At 44.4% G+C, this 24687-nt stretch overlaps 1 protein-coding gene across 3 annotated transcripts in view; it reads right to left on the bottom strand.

Moving 5' to 3' along the window:
- Positions 1–13133: 13133 nt before the first annotated feature.
- Positions 13134–24687, bottom strand: part of LOC103720659 (protein SUPPRESSOR OF QUENCHING 1, chloroplastic) — a 41618-nt gene continuing 30064 nt past the window's right edge. For 2 of the 3 annotated variants that reach the window (XM_008810481.4, XM_008810482.4), the window contains 8 exons: positions 20720–20769; positions 20520–20641; positions 20262–20369; positions 18978–19070; positions 18020–18056; positions 16643–16890; positions 14198–14347; positions 13134–13552 (listed from right to left, as the gene is read on the bottom strand). In XM_008810481.4, coding sequence (XP_008808703.1) covers positions 13388–13552; positions 14198–14347; positions 16643–16890; positions 18020–18056; positions 18978–19070; positions 20262–20369; positions 20520–20641; positions 20720–20769 — 973 coding nt within the window. In that variant the 3' untranslated portion in view covers positions 13134–13387. The remainder of the gene's footprint in view (positions 13553–14197; positions 14348–16642; positions 16891–18019; positions 18057–18977; positions 19071–20261; positions 20370–20519; positions 20642–20719; positions 20770–24687) is intronic. The other variant, XM_008810483.4, reaches the window with a different exon arrangement.

Below are 24687 nucleotides of genomic sequence, written 5' to 3'. Positions count from 1 at the left end.
CACCTATCATGAGGCTCGGGAGCTCGAGGCCCGGGAGCAAGCCCAGAGCGCAGTGGCGCTCTTTCGTGAGTCGGAAGAGTTTCGCGGCCTCCTAGCAGAGGAGGGCGTGAACGGGCTGATTCAGGGCTTCCGGGACTTCCGGAACCAGCTGCGGCAGCTCCTCCCGGATTTCGATGTGAACCTGCTCCAACCAGGAGTAGGGGTCGAGAGGCCAGAGGCAGAGGCGGAGGCGGAGGCAGAAACTCCTGGGGCCAACCAGGAAGGTTTGGCCGAGGCGACCGAAGCCGCCCCCGAGGCTATTCCCGTTGCTGCCGAGGCTACCGAAGCCCCGACTGCTGAGCCTGCCGCTCCCGACGCTGCTGAGACCGAAGTCGTCGAGCTCGAGCCTTGATATAACTTCTGTTATTTTTAAATCGGGACGGTCACGACATTTGTAAGGGCCGAGCCCGAATCCTTGTACTCAGCCTGCGGGCTTTTTTGAAATGAATACATATTTTTGGAAACCATTCTGTTATAGTCCCAAGTTTTTCTGTTCGGGCCCATTTTAGGCTCCAAGGACATGGGCTCTATGGCCTCAACTTTACCCGCCACAGGGTTTGGTTTTAGGCTCGGCTTGCCGAGCTTCATTGCTCGGTCCTTCGACCGGCGGCATAACAACGCTTACGCCAAAAGGGATTTGGGCTCGGAGAGTCTTTCCGAGCTTAGTCCAGAATTTGACCGAGCCCTAAGGCGGTCTCTAGGACTTAAATTTTAGCAAAGTTAGTGAACTTTGGGTCTGAGCCTCGAGTCATCGGGGCGGACCAGATTCTTTCCCAACAAATGGGTTGAATACTCGTCAGCTCGTGACAAGGATTCACCATAGTATAATAGTTTGGTGTCGTGAGCATTCTTTCGCCGAGGCGATTGAAAATGCTCTTCTGCTCGGAGTCCATTCTTTAAGGACGTTGGCAGAGATCCGAGGACAATAGATAATGTAGAAACGTTGATGTAGAAACATAGATGGGTACCTTGTACCGTGAGCGTCCCTGTGCCGAGGCGACTAAAGACGCTCCTCTGCTCGGGGTCCGTTCTTCGAGGACATCGGCAGAGAAAAGTTCAAGAATAGAATAATGTAAAGACATTAAATAAACGGGTACCTGGTACCGTATGCGTCCTTGCGCCGAGGCGACTAAAGACGCTCCTCTGCTCGGGGTCCGTTCTTCGAGGACATCGGCAGAGAAAAGTCCAAGAATAGAATAATGTAAAGACATTAAATAAACGGGTACCTGGTACCGTATGCGTCCTTGCGCCGAGGCGACTAAAGACGCTCCTCTGCTCGGGGTCCGTTCTTCGAGGACATCGGCAGAGAAAAGTCCAAGAATAGAATAATGTAAAGACATTAAATAAACGGGTACCTGGTACCGTATGCGTCCTTGCGCCGAGGCAACTAAAGACGCTCCTCTGCTCGAGGTCCGTTCTTCGAGGATATCGGCAGAGAAAAGTCCAAGAATAGAATAATGTAAAGACATTAAATAAACGGGTACCTGGTACCGTATGCGTCCTTGCACCGAGGCGACTAAAGACGCTCCTCTGCTCGGGGTCCGTTCTTCGAGGACATCGGCAGAGAAAAGTCCAAGAATAGAATAATGTAAAGACATTAAATAAACGGGTACCTGGTACCGTATGCGTCCTTGCGCCGAGGCGACTAAAGACGCTCCTCTGCTCGGGGTCCGTTCTTCGAGGACATCGGCAGAGAAAAGTCCAAGAATAGAATAATGTAAAGACATTAAATAAACGGGTACCTGGTACCGTATGCGTCCTTGCGCCGAGGCGACTAAAGACGCTCCTCTGCTCGGGGTCCGTTCTTCGAGGACATCGGCAGAGAAAAGTCCAAGAATAGAATAATGTAAAGACATTAAATAAACGGGTACCTGGTACCGTATGCGTCCTTGCGCCGAGGCGACTAAAGACGCTCCTCTGCTCGGGGTCCGTTCTTCGAGGACATCGGCAGAGAAAAGTCCAAGAATAGAATAATGTAAAGACATTAAATAAACGGGTACCTGGTACCGTATGCGTCCTTGCGCCGAGGCGACTAAAGACGCTCCTCTGCTCGGGGTCCGTTCTTCGAGGACATCGGCAGAGAAAAGTCCAAGAATAGAATAATGTAAAGACATTAAATAAACGGGTACCTGGTACCGTATGCGTCCTTGCGCCGAGGCGACTAAAGACGCTCCTCTGCTCGGGGTCCGTTCTTCGAGGACATCGGCAGAGAAATCCAGCGATGGAGAACGAGCCGAGCTCGTCGGCTGAAGCCGGCGGACAGTGAGCCGAGCTCGTCTTGGTCAATAAAGACCGCATCCCAACGCATCGGGGCATCCCGATAAACCGCGGCATCTCGACGTCTCGAGGCATCCCGGCCGAGGTCGAGGTAGGAGCACGAGCCGAGCTCGTCCAGTCAGAGAGGACCGCTACTCAATAGTCGATGGAGCACGAGCCGAGCTCGTCCGGTCAGGACCGCTACTCATAGTCGATGGAGCACGAGCCGAGCTCGTCCGGTCAGAGGGGACCGCTACTCAATAGTCGATGGAGCACGAGCCGAGCTCGTCCGGTCAGAGAGGACCGCTACTCATAGTCGATGGAGCACGAGCCGAGCTCGTCCGGTCAGAGGACCGCTACTTAATAGTCGATGGAGCACGAGCCGAGCTCGTCCGGTCAGAGAGGACCGCTACTCAATAGTCGATGGAGCACGAGCCGAGCTCGTCCGGTCAGAGAGGACCGCTACTCAATAGTCGATGGAGCACGAGCCGAGCTCGTCCGGTCAGAGGACCGCTACTCAATAGTCGATGGAGCACGAGCCGAGCTCGTCCGGTCAGAGAGGACCGCTACTCAATAGTCGATGGAGCACGAGCCGAGCTCGTCCGGTCAGAGGACCGCTACTCAATAGTCGATGGAGCACGAGCCGAGCTCGTCCGGTCAGAGAGGACCGCTACTCAATAGTCGATGGAGCACGAGCCGAGCTCGTCCGGTCAGAGGACCGCTACTTAATAGTCGATGGAGCACGAGCCGAGCTCGTCCGGTCAGAGAGGACTGCTACTCAATAGTCGATGGAGCACGAGCCGAGCTCGTTCGGTCAGAGGACCGCTACTTAATAGTCGATGGAGCACGAGCCGAGCTCGTCCGGTCAGAGAGGACCGCTACTCAATAGTCGATGGAGCACGAGCCGAGCTCGTCCGGTCAGAGAGGACCGCTACTCAATAGTCGATGGAGCACGAGCCGAGCTCGTCCGGTCAGAGAGGACCGCTACTCAATAGTCGATGGAGCACGAGCCGAGCTCGTTGCCGGTGGAGAGCGCGCCACGAACTCACGAACATCTTCAGGGAGCCCACGTAGGTACTCCATCATCCCGAGGCACCGGGGCATCCCAACCGTGGTCAGGGAAGAAGAATAAACCTTGCCATACGCACTCGGGCGGCCTCCCTTGTTTCCTCGATCAGGTCGAGGTTGCCTCTGAGCTGCGAAGAGTTGGAGCTGGCATCGTGGTGCTCGACTCTTGGAGAGGGGAGCCCAATCTCTAGTGGAATGACGGCCTCCGTCCCATAGGTCAGGTTGAAGGGAGTCTCGCCGGTGGGGACGCGGAACGTGGTCCGGTAAGCCCACAGGACATTGTACAGGTCTTCGACCCATTGTCCTTTAGATTTGTCGAGCCTGGCTTTGAGACCCTGCAAAATAGTACGATTTGTTACCTCGGTTTCTCCGTTGGTCTGAGGGTGCGCGACCGAGGTGAAGCGATGGTCAATGCCAAGCTCGGAGCAGAACTCTCTGAAGTAGATGTTGTCGAACTGGCGACCGTTGTCAGAGATAAGGATGCGGGGAAGCCCAAATCTGCAGATAATGGACTTCCAGACGAAATCCCGCATCTTCTGCTCGGTGATCCGGGCAAGGGGCTCGGCTTCCACCCACTTAGTGAAGTAGTCGATGGAGACGACCAGGAACTTCCTTTGCCCGGTCGCCAGTGGAAATGGCCCGAGAATGTCAATTCCCCACTGGGCAAAGGGCCAAGAGGAGCTGATAGAAGTCAAAGGAGCCGAGGGCCGGCGCTGAACATTGGCGTTCCTTTGGCACCGGTCACATCTTTGGACGAAGTCCATAGCATCCTTCTGGAGTGTCGGCCAATAATATCCTTGGCGCAGAATTTTGTGGGCCAATGCTCGCCCTCCTAGATGGTTTCCACAGATTCCTTCATGGACTTCGCGCATAGCGTAATCAGCCTCCGTTGGGCGGAGGCATCTAAGGAGGGGAGAGGTGAAGGACCTCCGATAGAGCTTTCCCTCATACAGTATGTACCGGGTAGCGAGGCGCTTGATTCGGCGAGCCTCTCGTTCATCAGCGGGGAGGGTTTCGTCTTGCAGATAGCTGATGAGTTCATCCATCCAGCTTGGCTTGAGCTCGGTGCAGAGGGTCTGCTCGGGCTCGTCTGTGCTGGGCTTTTGGAAATATTCCAGTACTGCCTCTTTGGGAAGCTCGCTCATGCGAGAGGACGCCAGCTTTGATAGCTGGTCGGCCCTGAGATTCTCCGACCTGGCAACATATTGAATGTGGAAAGAGTCCAAGGTCGAGGCGAGATTCCGTACCTTCTGGAGATACTTCTGCATGGTCGGGTCTCTGGCTTCGAAGTCGCCCACAATTTGATTGACGACGAGCTGAGAATCACTGAAGGCCTTCAAGTCCTTCACTCCTAGCTCTTTGGCTAGCTTAAGCCCGGCGACGAGCGCTTCATATTCCGCCATGTTATTGGAAGCAGGAAACTCAAGGCGTAAGGCCTGCTCGGCGACCACCCCTTCTGGGCTGGTGAGGATGAGCCCGGCTCCGCTACCCCCCGAGTTTGAAGAGCCATCGACATGCAGAGTCCATGTCAAACTCGGGGTCTTCTCCACAGGTGGCTCAGGTTCAGGCTCGACCTCATCCGATATGGTGCATTCGACTATAAAGTCTGCAAGCGCTTGTGCTTTGATCGCCGGTCTGGGCCGGTACTCAATGTCGAATTCTCCGAGCTCAATGGCCCATTTGGTGATCCGACCCGCTCGATCTGATCTCTGCAGGATCTGCTTGACCGGCTGGTTGGTCAGCACAGCCACTGTATGAGCTTGGAAGTAGGGTCGGAGCCTCCGAGCCGAGATGACCAAAGCATAGGCGGTCTTCTCAAGCTTGGAGTATCGGGTCTCGGCGTCCCTTAAGACCCGACTGGTATAATATACTGGCTTCTGGAGTTTGCCCTGCTCTCGGACCAGGACCGAGCTTACTGCTACAGGGGAGACAGCAAGATACAAGTAGAGGAGCTCACCCTGTTGAGGCTTCATGAGCAGGGGAGGGGAAGCCAGTAGGTGCTTGAGCTCTTCAAAAGATTGCTGGCACTCGTCCGACCACAAAAAGTTCTTCGGCTTCTTGAGGGCTGCAAAGAATGGAAGGCAGCGCTCGGCCGAGCGGAAGATGAATCTCCCGAGGGCTGCCACTCGGCCCGTGAGCCGCTGTACCTCCTTGACCGTCCTGGGAGGCGTCATCTCTTGGAGGGCTCGGATCTTCTCTGGATTGGCCTCAATTCCTCGTTGTGTAATGATGAAGCCGAGGAATTTGCCGGAGGTGACCCCGAATGCACATTTAGCTGGATTGAGCTTCATCTGGTATTTTCGGAGTGTGGAGAATGCTTCATTAAGATCGGCTATGTGGTCTTGCGCCACCTTGCTTTTCACCAGCATGTCATCCACGTAGACCTCCATGTTTCGGCCTATTTGGTCTTTGAAGATTCGGCTGACCAGCCTTTGATAAGTTGCCCCGGCATTTTTCAAGCCGAATGGCATTACCTTGTAGCAGTAGGTTCCCCCGTCGGTGATGAAGGCTGTCTTTTCCTCATCTTCTGGCGCCATGCGGATCTGGTTGTATCCGGAAAAGGCGTCCATGAACGCCAGCAGCTCGTGACCCGAGGTGGAGTCCACGAGCTGGTCGATGCTGGGGAGTGGAAAGCTGTCCTTCGGGCAGGCTTTATTCAGGTCGGTGTAGTCCACGCACATACGCCACTTCCCGCTGGCTTTCTTGACGAGGACCACATTGGCGAGCCATTCCGGGTAGGATATCTCCCGGATGAAGCCGGCTTCAAGGAGCTTGCCGACCTCCTCGGCTGCTGCTCGTTGTCGTTCAGGGGCGGCGCCTCGCTTCTTTTGTCGCACGGGCTTGCAGGTTGGCTTCACCTGAAGCCGGTGGACCATGACCTCTGGATCTATCCCCGGCATGTCTGCAGGCGACCATGCGAAGACATCCATATTGTCCCGTAGGAAGTTGACGAGGCGACTCCTCTCATGTTCGCCAAGGCCAGAGCCGACCTGCACGGTTAGCTCGGGAAAGTTCTCTCGTAGGGGAACTTGAATTAACAACTCACCAGGCTCTACCTGCTCTTTCTGGGGGTTGACCCGTGCCTCCATAACTTCAGTTGAGGGCTGGTCAGTTGTTGGGGCAGGCACCTCGGCTGGTCGTCTTGCCTCGTGGGTCGCTAGGTAGCATCGCCTTGCCACCATTTGGTCCCCTCGAACTTCACCGACTCCCTGGCTGGTAGGAAATCGCATCAGCAGGTGGTGAGTTGAGACCACTGCTCGGAGGGCATTGAGTCCTGGTCTTCCGAGGATGGCATTGTAAACCGAGGGCAGGCGTATTACAAGGAAGCTCATACCTACGGTATTTTCACGAGGGGCGAGCCCGGCTGTGACCAGAAGGTCGATCTCGCCCTCTACTGGGACTGAATCCCCAGTAAATCCAACTAACGGAGCATTCATCCTCCGTAGCTGTTCTTTTGTCATCCCCATTTTACAATAAGCACCAAAATACAAAACATTCGCCGAGCTTCCATTATCGACCAAGATGCGTTTTACATCAAATTTGTTTATGACCATGGAGATGACCACGGCATCATCATGGGGAGTTTCGACTCCCTTTAGATCATCTTCCAAGAAGGAGATGGCTTCAGAGGTGCACGGGCGCTTCGAGGAGGCTTCTTCCCCTGAGGCTTCTCCAGCCGAGGTCCCACCTCGGATAGTGTTGATGACGCCGGCGATGGGCCTGTTGGCATTTGAACCTTCAGGCTGTGCTGCTCCTTCGGCTGGCTTCTTCCCTTCACGCCGGCCCTGCACAAACCGATCGAGCACCCCTCGGCGAATGAGTGCTTCGATCTCATTTCGGAGCTGATAACAATCCTCGGTATGATGGCCGTGATCCCGGTGGAAACGGCAATACTTCCGGAGATCACGCCGGATTCTGGTGTCTGGCTTCGGAGATGGGAGCCGGATGCAATCCCGACTCTCAATCTCCATGAGGATTTCAGCCCGAGGAGCATTGAGGGGAGTGTATCTTTCATACCTCCCTTCGGGTGCACGGGCCTGCAGTGGGAACTTCGGGCGGAGTGGTGACCTCTGCTGTGGCGGTCCCCTTAGCCGGGGTGGACTCTTCGGGCGGGACGGATTCTTAGCTCGTCGCGGAGACGGGCTTCTGGGCTGGCCGCGCTCCTCGCGGCGTCTCTTCTTGGGGTTCTGCTCGGTCCCGCCCCGCCTAACTGCCACGGCCTCTTCTGCCTTGGCGTACTTCCGCGCCCGAGCGAACATTTCGGTGAGGTCCGCAGGGAAATTCTTCTCAATCGAGAAGAGGAATCTGTAGGATCGGGCTCCAGTTTTCAACGCCGACATGGCGATTGACTGGTCAAGCTCCCGGACCTCCCATGTTGCGGCGGTGAACCGGTCCAGGTACTCCTTGAAGAATTCTCCCTCCTTTTGTTTAATGTCGAGGAGGGAGTCGGATGTCCGCCGCTGGGGCTGGCTGGCGGCAAAGTTGCCAGCAAATTGTCTGCTAAGCTGCTCAAAGGAAGAGACAGTACTCGGCTTCAGCCCAGTAAACCAAAGCCGGGCTGGTCCTCGGAGTGTCGCCGGGAAAGCTTTGCACATCATGGCCTCCGAGGCTCCTTGTAGGGCCATTAAGACCCGGTAACTCTCCAGGTGGTCAAGGGGATCAGCCTTGCCGTTGTAGAGCTCCACCTGGGGCATCTTGAACCGTAGCGGAACCGGTTCATCTTCAATCTCCGGGGAGAAGGGCGACTTCGTAGTAAACTCAAAGTCGCCATCGCGCCCCGATTTCCTGCCATGGAGTGCCTGGATTTGGCGCTCCAGCTTCTCGACCTTCCTGTCGAGTTCATCGTTCTGGAGGATTGCTGCAGCGGTTCGCTCGGGTGCAGGTTGCCCTGGAACCGACTCAGCTTCTGAAGGTTGTGGCCAGCCTCCATGGCCTCTGACGGGGTGCTCTCTCCAGAGGGAGGCCTGGACTTGAGAGTCCTGACCTCGAAGGGGAAGTCCGCTTGCAGGAGGCTCCGGTTGGACTGGAGCCGGAGGAGGCGGTGCCGTTGGGATGCCCCTGGGTTGCAGGCTTTGGACAGCGGTGGCCAAGGCCTGCACCTGTTGCACCAGGGCATCGAATTGCTCCGGCCGAACTTGATGAACTGACTCAGCCGGAGGTGGTGAGTTCCGGACGGAATGCTCAGGACTGGGTGGAGGACGTCGAGAGGCGTTGGAAGCCCCTTTGCTTCTTAGCTTCATGGCAGCGAACTCGGGCCCTTCCTCTAGCGCCAACTGTTGCTGGAAATTGGACCCGGGGGCTGTCGCGAAGCCGGGGAAGGAGGAGCTTCACTGCAGAGACGCTGGTCGGCGGCGCGCCGACTGGTGACGTCCTCCTGGAGGGGTGTAAGTCCGCCGTAGGAACGGTGGCCGACGGTGCGCCGGCTGGTGGCGTCCTCCTGGGGGGCGCAAGTCCTGCAAAAAGCCGGTGGCCGGGCTCCCCGGCGCCGGCCCTCCGATGCTTAAGTCAGAGGGGGCGAATATGTGGAGAGAGCAAGGAGGAGAATATGAGGAGAAGACAGCAGGAATATTTGAAGAAGATGAAGAAGATGAAGAGGATGATATCCTCCGTTGTGTCTGTGCTGTTTGCTTCTTTTCACCCGGTCCAGGAGGGTTCTGTCCGGGGGCCCCCCTCCTTTTCCCCCCAGGTTTTCTTTTATAGAAGGATTTTTGTTACCTGGGAGGTGACAGGAGGTTTGTCCTCTTTTGTAATAATTGGGCACGATTTGGCCCATTAATGGCGGGACCGAATCGGACCGGAATCAGGGAGTTGTCACGGTCGATCGGACCTGTTGGAGTGGTTGAACCGCCGGCTGTGGTGGGCCTGGGGTCCGTGGATGGTAAGTGCATTTATTACCGAATGAATCGGCGGTCAGGGAGAGCCATACGCTCTGATGGTTCAGTGATCCAGAGATCGTCTTGGGCCGTGCTCATTAAATGACTGAGTGCATCGGAGACTTGAGGGAGTCTCATGCATTAATGGCAGGTCGTGCCGAATACCTGCGGAGATCTTATGCCTTGATGGCTTGGAGATAGTGGCAGGTTGTAGTAGAGTCGCGTGTATAGCCGCCGGACCTTTCGAGAAAGCTTGGCGGGGAGGAGTATTAGTTAAGGCATCGGCTCGGCAAGGGTGCCGAGCCGAGCTGGTCGCCCAGAGGGGCGCCCTGTGGCGGGGTTGCTTCGAGTACTCCTGGTCGGCGCCCTTTGGGCGAGCACCTTCTAGCCGAGCGCCTCTATTTGGCGCTGTCTCTGGTCGGCGCTTCCTAGTTCGAGCGCTTCTCTGGTCGGCTCTTTCTAGCCGAGCATCCCTACTTGGTTATTTTGGTTGGGCGCCTCTTGGCGCTCTCTCTGGTCGGCGTCCTTTAGTCGAGCGCCTTTCCGGTCGGCGTTCTCTAGCCGAGCGCCTCCGTGGCGGTATGACTTGGGGTTTTTTCCCCAACAACAACAAATAAGTGAAGCAACTAATACGCGACAAGCAACTAAATTAATGATGATCACAGCCATATTTTATTTTATTTATTGTTATTATTTTTTTTTGAGAACATGTGTAGCCACTTTTTGTAAAAAATATCAAAATATAGATTTGTTGACCCTCTCAAAAGTTTGTATTGCTGGGACCACAACTGAGTAGTGGCCGTATTAACTTGCTTAAAAAGTGGTTACCGTACCCTCCGCTATCAATCACAGCATAGGAGCACTAGAATCAGTGGGTAATATCCAAGTTCAAATACTTGTATCTAAATGATATAAAGGCTCTAGTTTCAATGATTCAATTTAAATCTCCTTTTCCAGTTTTCCTTTGCCAAGTGAAAGCAAGTGAATCAGCCACCAAGATGGTAGCCTGATGATAAGGAAGCTTGGACTCTATCTGAGTTGTCCAGATTCGAAACACGCGGACGTCGATTGAATCAGGGAACCGTATATCCCACATCCAGATGGCTCCATGTGGATATGCTTTCCTTCCATCAGTACTGAGGTGGCACTGGGGTGATGTACTCACACGTGGATGGTCCAGTAAAGTTTCTCATGAATTGGAGAGGGCATGTGGAAACTTGCGACCCGCATCGAATATTTTCTGGTGGAAGGGGGGCCCAGTGAGGGCTGCTACGCGGGTGGGATTCTGCCCCTCTCCCTCCCCTCCGATTTTTTTCAACAAGAGAGAGAGAGAGAGAGAATCATTTATAATTATCAGGCACGAATCTCTCGGGCATTGATTAGGCAGGTAAAACACCTGTGCCATTTTGCAAGCAGTTCAACAAGAACCGCCAATCTTCTCTCAAAACAACAGGCATTGCGAATTTGATAAAATTTCACTACGAGGTTTCTGATATTGAATATGGTCCTTAACAGGGCCGGCGGTCCAAATAATCGAAAATAGTAAGCACCTACCCAGAACCGCCGCGATGTGCTCGTCATTTTGCTCACTAATGGCACCAATCCCGAGGCTCGCCTTCATATCCTTTTCCCTTCAATTTTTTTAGTTGAAAGAGGCCCGCCGCCGCACTCGTTCAAGGCAAATGTCCTTGATTTGCTGGTTATGCAAGGGAAACTAAGGAGCAATAAAGCAAAAACATCATGAAGGTTGCACGTAAGGATTTTTAAAAGCAAGGCTAACAAAAACAGGATTGCTTTGAAAGCCTAGAATTACTTGAGAGTTCCCAATTGACAAGACTACAATGAAGACAGACATACGTTCCTTGGCTATCCGAAACGGCTGGATCGATGATAGCGAGCTATGGGATGTTAAGGCTACGAACCTAGTCATTCTGTTGTCGAGACGCGCGGTGCAAGGGCCACACGCTATGGAATGGATGACTTGTGAGCACTCGGTGGTCAATACTCAATACCCCACATGCCGGCATTTGTCGACACAAACATGTCACGAGGGACGCTGCTAGATTTTGATTAACTTGTTTATTAAACTCTTTCCGCCGATAAGTAACATGGCCCAGCGACAAACAACCAGCACATAACATGCTGCCCCAGTTTTTAGCTGCATTACAAAACCTAGGCTTTTCAGTAAGGCCTCCACTACGTAGCGGTAGCATAGAAGTGACATTTGTTCTGATTAATAAAATGTTCACGACAAGAAGTGATAGGCCCTGGTGCTTGAGAACCAGTCTATGTACCTGAATTTGTTCACCTCTTCAGCAGGGATAGCAAGGACAAAATTCCCTATGAGGGCCAGCTTGACATCAATCCCGTGGGATCCGACGGGAAGGAGAGCCTGGAGAAGAAAGAGAAGGTGCCGAAGAGAACCGAGAGGGTTGTCGTGGGGCATGGTTCTGATAGGATCAAAAAATACCTCACAACGTGTTTTTCTTTTATCCCGTAGGAATCAGGCACAAGGACCCCGCCCTGCTCTCTCTTGCACACCCTGTTTCAGCTCCAGAATCCCAGTTTCCAAACACGCCCAAAAACTTGCAATCTTTTCTACACTTCTGTCATACAACTGGATCGGCGTTGAATGCATGTTTTGCAGAGAAAATTCTAATATATTTGGCAATGAGTAAACATCTCCTTGCGTCCAATTAACTCAAATTACCAACCGACCGCTCTCTTTTGGAGGTGGAGGACATATTTTCTGCGGTCAGACCTTATACATCAGTATCTAATATATCCACAGGATACGCTCAGTTTGGTAACTCTTTTGACCACAAAAAAGAAGAAGAAGAAGGGATCTCCTGTTTTGCCTCTCTATTTTGCTTTCAACTGCGGCATAAACTAAAGATTACCAAAGGTTCAAAAGCCAGATTGAATGCTAAAAACCTCTCTGTGACGTATTTATCCAAATCCAATAAGTGAATATGAATCTTTTGGATCATGTATTGATCCAAATCTAATAAGTTTATGAACTTTTTGGATCATGGGATCCAGCTGAACAAGCACTATTTAATCTTGTAAATGTCATTCAGGAGGGCCCAAAGCAGATCACGAGTATTCTCTCGAGTTTTGAGTCCCTCCAAGCAGCCAAACCTTAGATAAGAACCATTACCAACCTATGGGTTCTGCTGAACACCAATAACATTAAACCTTATTCTCGCAAATATCCAACTCCCTTTCTTGCTAATCCTCCAATTTCCTATTTGTTTCAGATCAAGGACAACGACCATGTTAAAATAATCATGGTTTCAAATAAGAAAACACGTGTTAGGTCTCATACTCTCAATTTATCAGAGAACATATCAATGATTGCTTTACAAGTTTAGGTACACAACCATGTCTACCCTGTTTGAATAACAACATATTGGCCCCAAGAAAGAGATGGTGCCGTACCTTAATCATACAATAAGAAGATGACTAAAAAGTCTCTTAGGTTGGATATGTCTTCTAGCTAGGTATTGATGGGGGGCTTTACATTCATATGGTCTTATAAGACAAGGCACCAAACGCCGCCAGATCATTTCAAGATGACTGCACCCCTACAAATTGCAAAGATAGACACAAGGCAAAAAAAGTTCTCCCTGAGCTGTCACTTGTTGGGTAAAAACAACTCAGTCAAGTCCAGAGGCTGACACACAACATAACAGATACAAGACAGTGAATTGATATTTCAGACCTCAGATAAACAAGAGGATAACGATTGCATGTTCACCGCTCAAATAAAAAATTGCTCTGGTAGTCTAAAAATTGCAGAATGCCATTCAGGGTTTGAACGGTTATCCTCTTACCAAAAAACATGGGGCATAAACTGACAATCATAGACCCAACATTTTCCAAACCCACAACTTGGACAAAAAAAGATGCTCACGATATTTACTGCCATTATGGCTTTATGAATTATGAATAAGTTCAAAACATGTTAATGAGGGAAGAGAACATACCGGTTATTAAACCTAATATTTTTCAATCCCATACATTTAGGGAAAAAAAAGATGGCTCATGATATTTATTGCCATTATGGCGTTGTGAGATACTAACAAATTGAAAAAAGATGCCAAATGAAGGAAGAGAGCATACAGTTACTACGTCACACTTTTAATGGCCTATTTGCTAAATACTAGCTTTGATGTACCTGAGGGGACTTTGGGAGTAACAAAATACGAGAGTGTGATCTTGCCCTTAGAAGACTTTGGCTCTCCTTGTTGGAATGATATGTCGAACACCAGAGATTTGTAGAGGCAAACCTCATCCTCCTTACAGTAGTAAACCTGCCAAATGTAACAGCATTTACTCCTCTCTTAAGATAGCATCAGTGGTCAGAAATACCGCTGTATGAGTTAGAATCCTCTCATCTATCTTCTCCAATAGATTACAGGATTAGTAGTAGCATGTTTGCCATTTCCTGATCTATGGATATCATGTGACAACGACAGAAGCAGCAGCCAGAAGAGGGTAAAAGGGTGGAGTTTAAAGCTAACGAATATTTTAATTCTTTAAGAAAAAGGCATTAAAATAATCTTCAATTCTTTAGTATATACAAAGACATATGATACCGCATAACTTTTATGATGATAATGATGTAATATGATTAGTTTTACTAACAAGTGAACAGACCAATTTTGTGAATTATTAACAGGTCCACTGCTATTTTTTACTGTGATAATTCCGAGGATCTATTAACAACCCATAGAGTTCATGCAATCAAGAATTAAATCACATGAAGAACAATTAAACTCTGAACCAGTGCTATTCATGTATTTTAAAGTCTATTTTTAATGTAGACTAGTTGAAACATCATCATTGTTGACTGTCGATATGCTCATGGTTCAAAAGTTCTCAAGGATAGTCAGGTATGATTCTCTTTGTGAACTAAAATTACCTGACTCTAGGAACCTTTTGACAGAGAGGAATACCTTGCAGTTTATTCTACCAGTTGCTGGTGAAGGAGAAGTTCTCCCGAAATGAAGTGATGCAGTTCCATCTGGGTTCAAATTTCCATTTGATGGTTCAATATTAATTGCATTTGCAGGCTCAGATTCCACATCGAATTTGCTAAGAGCTTCCTGGAATTCAGAGTAAAAAATATCACAATGAGCCATCTGTTACTTTATCACACTAGTAACTTTATCATACTAGTATATATTATTATATTTCTGCTATACAAATCCCATTAATAGATAATCATGAATGTCTCTTAACCATGTCGTAGGCTTAAGAGGAACCCATATGAGAGCAAAGTAGTGCTTATAGAAAATACAAGATAAAGAATTTAGGAAGTGCATATGCAATATAGCGATCAGTATTATCTAGACTTTAAGATATTCATGGCACAAGACTGCAGGGAAACATAAAGTTTTTCCTGAACTAACTTTGATATAATGTTTTGCCATTAAAGATGCTTAAGCCGGAGAGTTAAGTTTCGGGAAGCAAGTCAAATGTCTTAATCTTCGAACACTTGGTCCTCCCGACTACAAACTACTGTACTAATTTATTGTACACTAGTAAGGAATCATTTTTGTGGCACTCCATTGTAGCTAGAAATGCTTACCATTATAGATAAGCTCATCCTTGCTTCATCCCGCCTACAAACTACTGTACTAATTCATCTCACAAGGTACTGAAGTAGGAATCATTTTACTACATACCTTTTGACTAGAAAAGCCTAGCATGAGAGATTTTACTCTCTGTTTTCCTGCACTATTACAACACAACCTTCTAAAACTCACTCCTTAGTTCTAAATTCTTGAGCATCAAAGTGAGGATCACTCATCTAGGCACTTTGTGAGATCTTCAAAAGAGCAACTGCAAGAGATTGGCTCCTCTTTGCCAATCTCGAGGGTGCAAACTTGGTACCCTTGTATAGCCAACAAGTTCTAGCATTTAGTAGCAGGAGACTTATATCTAGGGTATTGCATCCAATTCCAATTCTCTCAGGAAACCCCCTCCTCCTACACCCACTTCCCAAGCGCTTATTCTATTTTTTTTTTGAGAGATGCTTTTCTCAAACACCTGCACTCAAATCCACCTGCACACCAGCTACTGATTCAAGTATGGTCTTTTAAAATTTCCTTGACATCCAATCAAATAATTGCTGGAGTCTAACTATAGGCCTTAGCTTTCTAAGGAGGTATATCCTTGTCTTCAGGTTGAGAATTCTTAAGAGGCAACCTTGGTCTTGAAGTCATTTGAGCCTCTTTTCATCTTCAAAGGGGATCCAAGTCTCCATTTCTTGTTTTGGTGGAATTTCAACATTCTCACCTCCTGTAAGAATACAAACCAGTTGAACCCAAATCTTATTTAATTCGTTTGACTCTCCATTTCGAATCAATTACATAAAAAATATTTATCATTTTTATTTTTCCTCAACTGATGTGGACATGATTCTAAGGTTCTTGCAGTTAGAAGCCTTGGTCAGCTCTTGTTGTGGGTGAGATTAACTTTGCAAATTCACTCAAATCTTTTCTTTTACAACTGCTAAGTAGATTGATAGCTTTATGCATTTGTATCTCTGCTTCCTCTCCTCCCTTTGGCTATGCTCTCTTATAATTTTTTCAGCAGACATGCTAAATAGTTTAGCAGTTTGTCCTTTGCTCCAAACTTCCCGACTATTGCTTTGAAGCTTTCTTGCTTCTGTTGCTTGGGTTCAAGCTCATGCTGGTGCATGCACATCTTGATGTAACTCAAGGCTACCTCTGGGTATACGCAAATTTTGTTCCTGCAAGTAATGAAGTGTTATTATTTTGTCACCATAGACATTTATCTCAAGACTCCCTCCTCTTCTCCACAACATTGAACACAACTTTTGAAGTGTCATGGACAGGTCAAAGTCCGCTCTCAAGTGCTGATTTTTGTTTCACAGTCCAGACCAATGGTCTGGAACATCAGTATGAATGCAAGCCTTAGTGCGCCTATGTAGCAACTTTATCAGAAGAAGCTCGACAATCTTCACTAATCTATATAAAACAAACATAATATAAGATTAGACTTGTTGGTTTCCCTTTAGTTACGTTACAAGGGAAAAAAAAATACAGTAGGCAAGTTTACCATGTTTATGGGTACCTTGTGTTCATATGAATGCATTTCATCAGAAGGATGTTCTGTTTCATTACCAATAATAGAAATAATGTACAGGGAATGAATTTATGCTTTCAAATGAAATCTGAAGCATCTGGGTTTCCAAATGATTACTGATATTTCAGAGGCATCTTACTATTCGAATCACAAAACTGAGATGAAGAACTTAAGTTGACTGAATTACTGATAAAATAAAGCAGCGAAGACTTCTGGTTCATATGAGGGAAACTAAGAGGGAAAAGCATTAAAATAGGAAAAAAATCAATTCAGGATCAGGGAACAACCTTGGAGAAATGGTAACCCTCAGGGACTGAAACTGCAAGATTCAAGTACCCTTCCATGGAGGAACCACCATCAGTTTTAATGATTTGTGTGTCAGCAGATAGCCGCCTCCTGAGGCGCTTCAATGATTTGGGCTTTGAGAATGGTGGCTGCACGCCCCTCAATTCTAATGTATGCAGTATAAGATCCTTCTCATTCAGGTCTATATATCGGATCATGTTGTTATTTGTATCAGCTATCAGAAGCCTTCCTGCATGGCATTATGAAACAAAATCAACCAAACCATAAGATATTGATAGCTATATTTGTGCATGTAATCCAGAGAGACTATTTCAACATAATAAGCATAATAAATTAGAAAATGTAGATGATGTTAATAAGAGCAAGATAACTCAAGGTTCACACATGCTATTCCTTATATTAGCTACTGATCAGTAAATAAATAGTAACTGCAAGAGGCATGCTTTTGTCCAAAAACTTCATGACTAATCTAACCAATAACATCATTGAAAACTCCAACAAATAACATCAACAAAACTCCAATAACATAAGTTTTACAGGGTTCTAAATCCACATTAATTAACAAGACCATTCACTCTTCGGACATCTAACATTATTTCAAAATATGCCACAAGCTCATAGGTTCACTCTGTTATATAAGAACAAGTGATTTGAACAAGAAGCAGCATTTACTTCTCCTAGTTGGTCTTCTGATTTATGTCAGTGGCAGTACGTACATGACAAATAAAATGGCTTGAATTTTATAAGTTTTTGTTAAGGTGCTTCTACAGGCCAAAGGGCTACCATGAAGATGCTGATTAAGCTTCTTGTTTAGTTGGTCTTTCATTTTTGCCAATTATAGAATATAAATGCCAAAGGAAACTTTTAGATGCATAGCGTTCTTGGTCTGCTAATGAGCCAAATTTGTCCCTAACAAATTCAAAAGTTCAAATAGGCCAGACCTGAGGCCTGCCCTATATAGTGTAGACTATGCCAGAATCCTGGTCCATGAACATCTTATTTCTAGACACAGCTTGCTCGATCTTGGCATTAATAATTTTAAATGAGAAAAGGAACCCATGATCCCAGATAGATCTTTATGATGATATAATTGTTACATTATAAGGTTTCTCTGACAATTAAAATAATATTTCAAAATATATCACTGCGGAAGAACAGAAATTTATGATCATGTCAGTAGAAAACAAGCATGTCCAATTTCATTACCAGATTGGGCACATATCAAGAAAATACCACTGTGGTATTAAGTCAAATTTTCCACTCTTTTTGGACTATTAATGGGTTTTCCATGACCAGAAACTTGAATAGAACAAAGAACTAACTCCAAAAATATTGGCACAGATGAAAGAAAGAATTACCATTTCCTGCATCAACAATCCCGGATGGCTCAGAGAGCTGCAGAACATTGTAAATGTATCAGAAAGAAGATTTACAACTGAGGTATGAACATGCACACAGGCAGTAGAAATGCAGGTTACTGTAGCAATGCCATAGAAGCAATTTTAAAGATCAGCAGACATCTAAGACAAAGCAATTGGGAAAGCCATGTTCCATTATCTTTCAGTGGGGCATCCAAGAATTCTTTCTTAACAGTGAGTTAATCGGCAACTTGTACTTTATGCTAACATCTCCATTATTGCACATTTTTTATGATTGGAACAAAAAAACATAATGACAAGATACTGGTCTACAGATGGACAGGCTTACAAAGGATACATTGGGAGGTTATTGGCCATATAAAATATTGCAAAATGGCGTAAAGCAGGTTGCCTAAGATTATAGTTACAACAAATTATTAATAAAATTTGAATATTTAATCTAATTAGGATAAAACAATAATGGTAAATGGAATTCAGAATTTTCTAAACAATTTGTAGATTTTCGACATAAAATTGCTAAAGATGCATTAAACATTATCTTTATAACAGATCATTATCAAAACCGTAAATATAATCAATATTGCTAAGTTACTATGATATAAAATACTCCGTTACTATCAAGAATACTTTGGCATGGAAATGTCTGAAATTTTGAAGTTCACAATATTTAGTTATTAGTGTTTAATTTCTCAAGACCTATCTTTAGCACATTTAGTATCTAGCTGTATCACATAACTAAATGTAATATACTAATCATTGTTTTCCCTTCAGTTTATCAGTCAAATGCTAATGTAACAAAGCTGTGCAGATGGGTGATATCAATAGCCATTTTTAATACCCATATTTCATAATGAGCTAAAATTGTCGAAAAATATTCTTTAAACTTAACATAGCAATATTGGCATTCAATGGTCAAAACAGCAAATAATTTTCCCACCTGAGCCGATAGGGCCATGCCATCCTTAAATCCAGCACTTCCAGTCCCAGCTAAAGTCGTAACTTTTTTAGTAATCGGGTCCAGGTTCTTGATCTGTCAATTCAAGTTAAATATTTGAATGTCTTGAAGTGCTGCGAAACATGACAATAGCTTGCGACCAATACAGCAAGATAAATTTTTTAACTGAATTGGGATATAAACACATAAATAGAACTTTACAGAAATGATACCATCTATGTGCACCAGAAAAGGTAAAACACCAGCGAGGTAAGCGATTATACGGAACGACAATTTAACATCCTTATTTCCTTCTTTATGTAACAGATGACCTGCTACTTCTAGCATACACTTTTGAGACTTATTTGAGAACTTACTTTAGTATTTTAAGACAAGCTAATGCTAAAACAATATAATGTTTCTTTACAAACTATGTTCAAATTTCCAGTAAACTAATGCAACAAACAACTAGACCAATTATGGAATGATAAATAACCAAAAAACAAGCTACAAAGATGCATGGCTTATAAGTCCAAAGTACCTAACTTCATCAACAAAGCATACAGTATTTAGGCTACTAATCTTCAAAAGGACACTCAATCTTCTTCTTCAAGAAGTCACTTGTTCGACAAACAATCCATCATAATCACCATCCATAAGTACCTGGGCTGCATATGTAGACTACCGGGAACTATGTGGGTCACTTCTGGCCTGCTGTGGTCTATATATGGGGACTGCATTGGTCAAATTTGGTCTAGTCATCAAGTCACATCCACATGCTACAACTCAAACCACATTTTAGAACATTGATAGAAGCATTATTTAAAACCTATGCAAGATTACATATAAGAGCGCAGTATTTGGCTGCAGCCATTGGTTTAACTGCTCTTAAATATGCATGAAATGTTCCAAATGATCTAATTGACATAAGTGTTTGGATGCATGCTACTAGCTTGTTTATAATTGAAAAGTATATTACTCATTGACATTGACAAATGACATTGGACATGGTTTAGGGGAAACTTAAAGAAACAAGGTTGTAGCCCCTGCTCATATTGGGTCATCCTGATTGGGATAACCCAACATGGAGAGGCCCAGGGTCCTGGATGCATCTCAGGACCTGGTCTCTTGCTAGTCCAGTACATTACCACTAGGAAGGACTGCACCCTTAATCCTTGGCTACAACATTCCAGAAGTATTAGCGATTTTTCTCTCCAAAAGTGAGATAACTTCTTATTTATCTAGTCATGATATTACAACATATTGAATCTATAAACCATTCAATACCTTGTGGTTATACGAATCTGCTATATATATTTGATTATCTTTCCTGCAGAGGACGCCTAACGGGTGCTGGAAAAGTGCATCTGATCCAATTCCATCATGATCTCCAAACTACATGGAGAATGCAAAATAAATATATTCCATAACTCTGCCATAAGGTAACTAATACATGAAAGGTACATGAAACCCATCCTTTTATGTCTGAATGGGATCCAAACTTCAATATAGAATAGCTATAATTCAGATTTAAAAGCCAAATACCCTAAACAAATTTTCTGGGAATATTGGATCTCCCCCAGCTAGCAACCTCGACCCTCCTGTCTTCAGATCAAAAACTCTAATAGAACTACTCTCACTATCAGCTACATACAGCTCCTGCAAATCTAAAATAAACAGTTTGTCTCAATATACAATTTAGTTCAATATTGAAAAGATTTTATGGAGATGACAGTATATACTACCAGGCGATAATGATATCCCAGAAGGCTGTGCATATGATGTGGTAGTAGAACTGTTGCAAAAAAAACCATGATATTGTCAGGAACAATCCCTTTAAAGTTGAAATTGACAATTAGAAATGGAGAACATTGATTTTGGATCTGTGTCACAAAAATGTTTGAGTTATATCATCACAAAAGGATCATGAGAAACCTAGAAAAAAAATATCTAACTTAGGAAAGCATACAAGGTATAATAATCATATGCTTGAAGGAAACCCGTATCTATTTCTTGATAATAACTAGAAACCAATAATAACTATAATAATGATACCTCAAAGAGTGCTCAATAAACTTAAACAGTCTTCACCACTATGATTACAAAGGCAGACATTTTGATTGGTTAGTTTTAACATTACAATTCAGTTGCAGAGCAATCATGAAATATATTAGAGAAGAATGATACAGAATTCTACCTGTTCGTGTGAAAATGGACTTGACTACTTCAACTTGCTTCATTACAAGGTTGAAACAGGTCAAATCCACTGAAAGGTGAACTTAATCCAATTGTAAAAATGCAGATGAATTCATCAAACCTCTACAGAATCAATACTTTTCTTAGTTATCAATTTCTACACTTTGTGCTGTAGTAAGATTTAGTTTTAGACTAGTTATATCAAGTTATCGAACTTAAGGAAAAGCTACTGGGTGTCAGTGGGCTAAATGAGATTAAAAGCCAATTTCCAAATAACTCCAAACTTTGTATTCTGATACTATTTATCCACAAGCAACATGCACAAGTAAAAGCCCTACATATGAGAGTAAAACCTGAAATTTTCCTGTTATGTGGTGATAAAAAAGGACTTTCATAAAAGCTCTCAATAGATAAGATATATCACATATGTCACTAATTTGTATACGAGAGGAACAGAAAAAATATTTTATCTATAATATAAAGATGTGTGCACATCACCAATGGTTTATATCATGTAATTTAAGTTTATTTGTTTGCTTTAGTAACCTAGCTGTGTCATGCTATTTGTACTGACGAACAGATTCAGATCATCGGATGGCATCAACATGTAGAAAAAAAGATCTGAAGACTCAGGTATGGAGAGGTTCTCTAATCTTTATCAAAGGATATAAGAGAAGTGAAAAACAGGGGGAGGGGGACTGCAATATGTTAGAGGTAGTAATAGGAAAAACTGGTTAATGAGGATAAAACCAATTCTCCATACAACACTTTGAACCTATGACATTAAATGTCTTATTATCATTCTATAGATTTTCTCTCAAGTCACCAAGGTATGCATCTAACACATAATACCCTTAAAGTTCCTCTCCACTCCATCCAACTAGCACGAATTCCATTAGTTGTATCTCCATCTATCTCTCCATTAGATTATATAATAGATTCTAGATAACAAAAACCAATCACTCTGCAGTATTTTTTGCCAATCAACGTTGACTGGAGCCTCATCTTCCATTTTCTTTTAATAAAACTGCATTTCATATACTTTGTTTTCTTTTGCTGCTCACTTTCATGTCCTCATCTTCTAAGGCTTTCCTCCAAAAATTCAATTTAGAATTTAATTTTGTTCTCTTCTCATCAGTCAACACAATATCATCTTTTCATAACATATAGGACATTATGTCTTCCTGTATATAAAAGTAAGTTCACTTACGATTAGCATAAAGAAAAAATGGGCTTAGTATTGATCTTCGGTGCTAGCCCATAAATGACTTGCAATGCACTTGTTATATCACATATACTCCAACCACTTGCCATAGTTCCAGCATATGTTTAGGGTTGAAATGGATTGGACATGGACTGGATACTGGTTGTCCATATTTGTATCCATATTTTTCAAACGGATACGGATATAAATGGATATTAAACATTACAAATCGGACATTAGTTATATCTATATTTTCTCTATCTAAACACAAATATAAGTTGGATATTATTTAGATACAAATCGGATATTAAGTGGAATTCAATAATGAAAACTAAATGAATGACATATTTATAAAGGATGACAATAAAATCCACTATCAAGATTACAAGCGATGCACCATAACCACGTCACGGTCTAAGAAATAATTATTAACCTTGCATAAAGACCGATTTGACCAAGGATTATTATTCAGATACAAATTGGACGTTAATAGGAATTCAATAATGGAAACTAAATAAATGACATATTTATAAAGAATGGCTATGAAATCCACTATCAAGATTATAAGCGACGCACCATAACCATGCAATGGTCTAAGACATAATTATTAACCTTGCATAGAGAAAGATTTGACCAACAATTTGGATCATCGATCCAACCTAATTTATATTAAAAGTGTATTAAAATTAGAACTATTTAAATAACATATATGATATAAAGTATTAAAAGTTTTCTATATTAAATACCATGATTACTTTTTAATTGCAGCATGAATAAATAGAAGCATGAATTATCTATTTTTAAAGAACTTTTAAAAAATAAATGAATATAGAAATATTTTAACATTGTTGATTATTTAAAATATTTTTAAAAAGTTTTCAAAATATTATACAAAATAAAATAAGTTATGTATTTTTATTTTTTTATCAAAAGGAAGAGGATTGATTTTTTATGAAAGATAATTAATTATTAAAATATGAAATACCATAACACATTTGAGATGATCATATTTTATAATGAGAAGAATTTTTGAATAAGTATAATAAACCATAATTATATACTAAAAGTTAATAATGCTATCGTGGTAGTTAAGAAGAGGCAACAATCCAAGACATCTTGGGTTTGATCCCTTGCATAGGTATATATTGAATTTCCCCCCCTATTATATATGCTTATGGACCTTTTTAACCGGATATCTGAGTCTATATCCAAAAAAACCTTATTATCCGAATCCATATCTAATGTACCAAAATTGTAAGCATACATCTGATCTATATCCGAATCCAATTGGATACAAAGAATTCTTTCCAAATCCGAACTACCGTATATAGAAATGGATTCGGTCATATAATATCCAACCCATTTTCAGCCCTACATATGTCTCTAATCATGTCAACGTACCATTTGCACACTTTCACTCCAAAGCCCACCAAACTAAATAGGGATGCATAAATTAAATAGCAATAAAACACTAAATAGCAAAGTATAAATTAAATAGCAATGAAACATGTAATGCAAAAACTATATAGCAATCAACAGGATATATAGGATAAGTCATGACTCTAGAATCTAGATGTCTCGATAAGTATAAACTATCCATATTTGTTAAAACATAGCCACACAAAAATAAGGTAATTAAAAATGAATAATGTTTAAAGTGAACCAAAACTTTTTATGTTGGACATGCCAAATGACTTCCAAAAATATGTGTACGTCATGATGTATTATTTTTTTCATTTATTATACCATATATACACAAGCATTGTAATCTAACATGTGCAACTTGAAAAGTTTATGATTTGCACCATGAATTGAAGCTTATTAACAAGATCGGCGGAACCAGTATCGGGCACATACTGGTTCTCCGACAGCACGAGTTTGTACGGGCCAAGGTCCGCCGTACCGGTACCGGTCGGCGTACCGGTGGCGGCCTGGACCGATACGAACCGATCCCGTACCGGTCGCGTACCGGTCCCGTACCGGTCGCGTACCGGTCCCGTACCGGTCGCGTACCGGTCCCGTACCGGTCGCGTACCGGTCGCGTACCGGTTCTCCAGCAATAAACTACCGGTACCGGATTCCACGCTGATCCGGTACCGGTATGTACCGGCCGGTACGGATTGGTACGGCAGACCATGGTACGGGCCATGCCAGGCCTGTACTGATAGAGAAGAGGGCACGATACCGTTGGAGAGAAAAAGAGAGAGAAAAGGAGGAGGAAGGAAGGGAGAGGGACGTCGGCGGAGGCCGCAGGAGGTGAGGCCGTGGCTGGTTCTCCTGTTTCGAATCCGTTGGTGTTCCTCCCTTTTCCTC

Source organism: Phoenix dactylifera, chromosome 13 (genome assembly GCF_009389715.1).
Source record: "Phoenix dactylifera cultivar Barhee BC4 chromosome 13, palm_55x_up_171113_PBpolish2nd_filt_p, whole genome shotgun sequence".
In the NCBI taxonomy this organism is placed as follows: domain Eukaryota; kingdom Viridiplantae; phylum Streptophyta; class Magnoliopsida; order Arecales; family Arecaceae; genus Phoenix; species Phoenix dactylifera.
The sequence above is the reverse complement of the archived record's forward strand: the minus strand, read 5'-3'. Positions and strand labels throughout refer to the sequence as shown.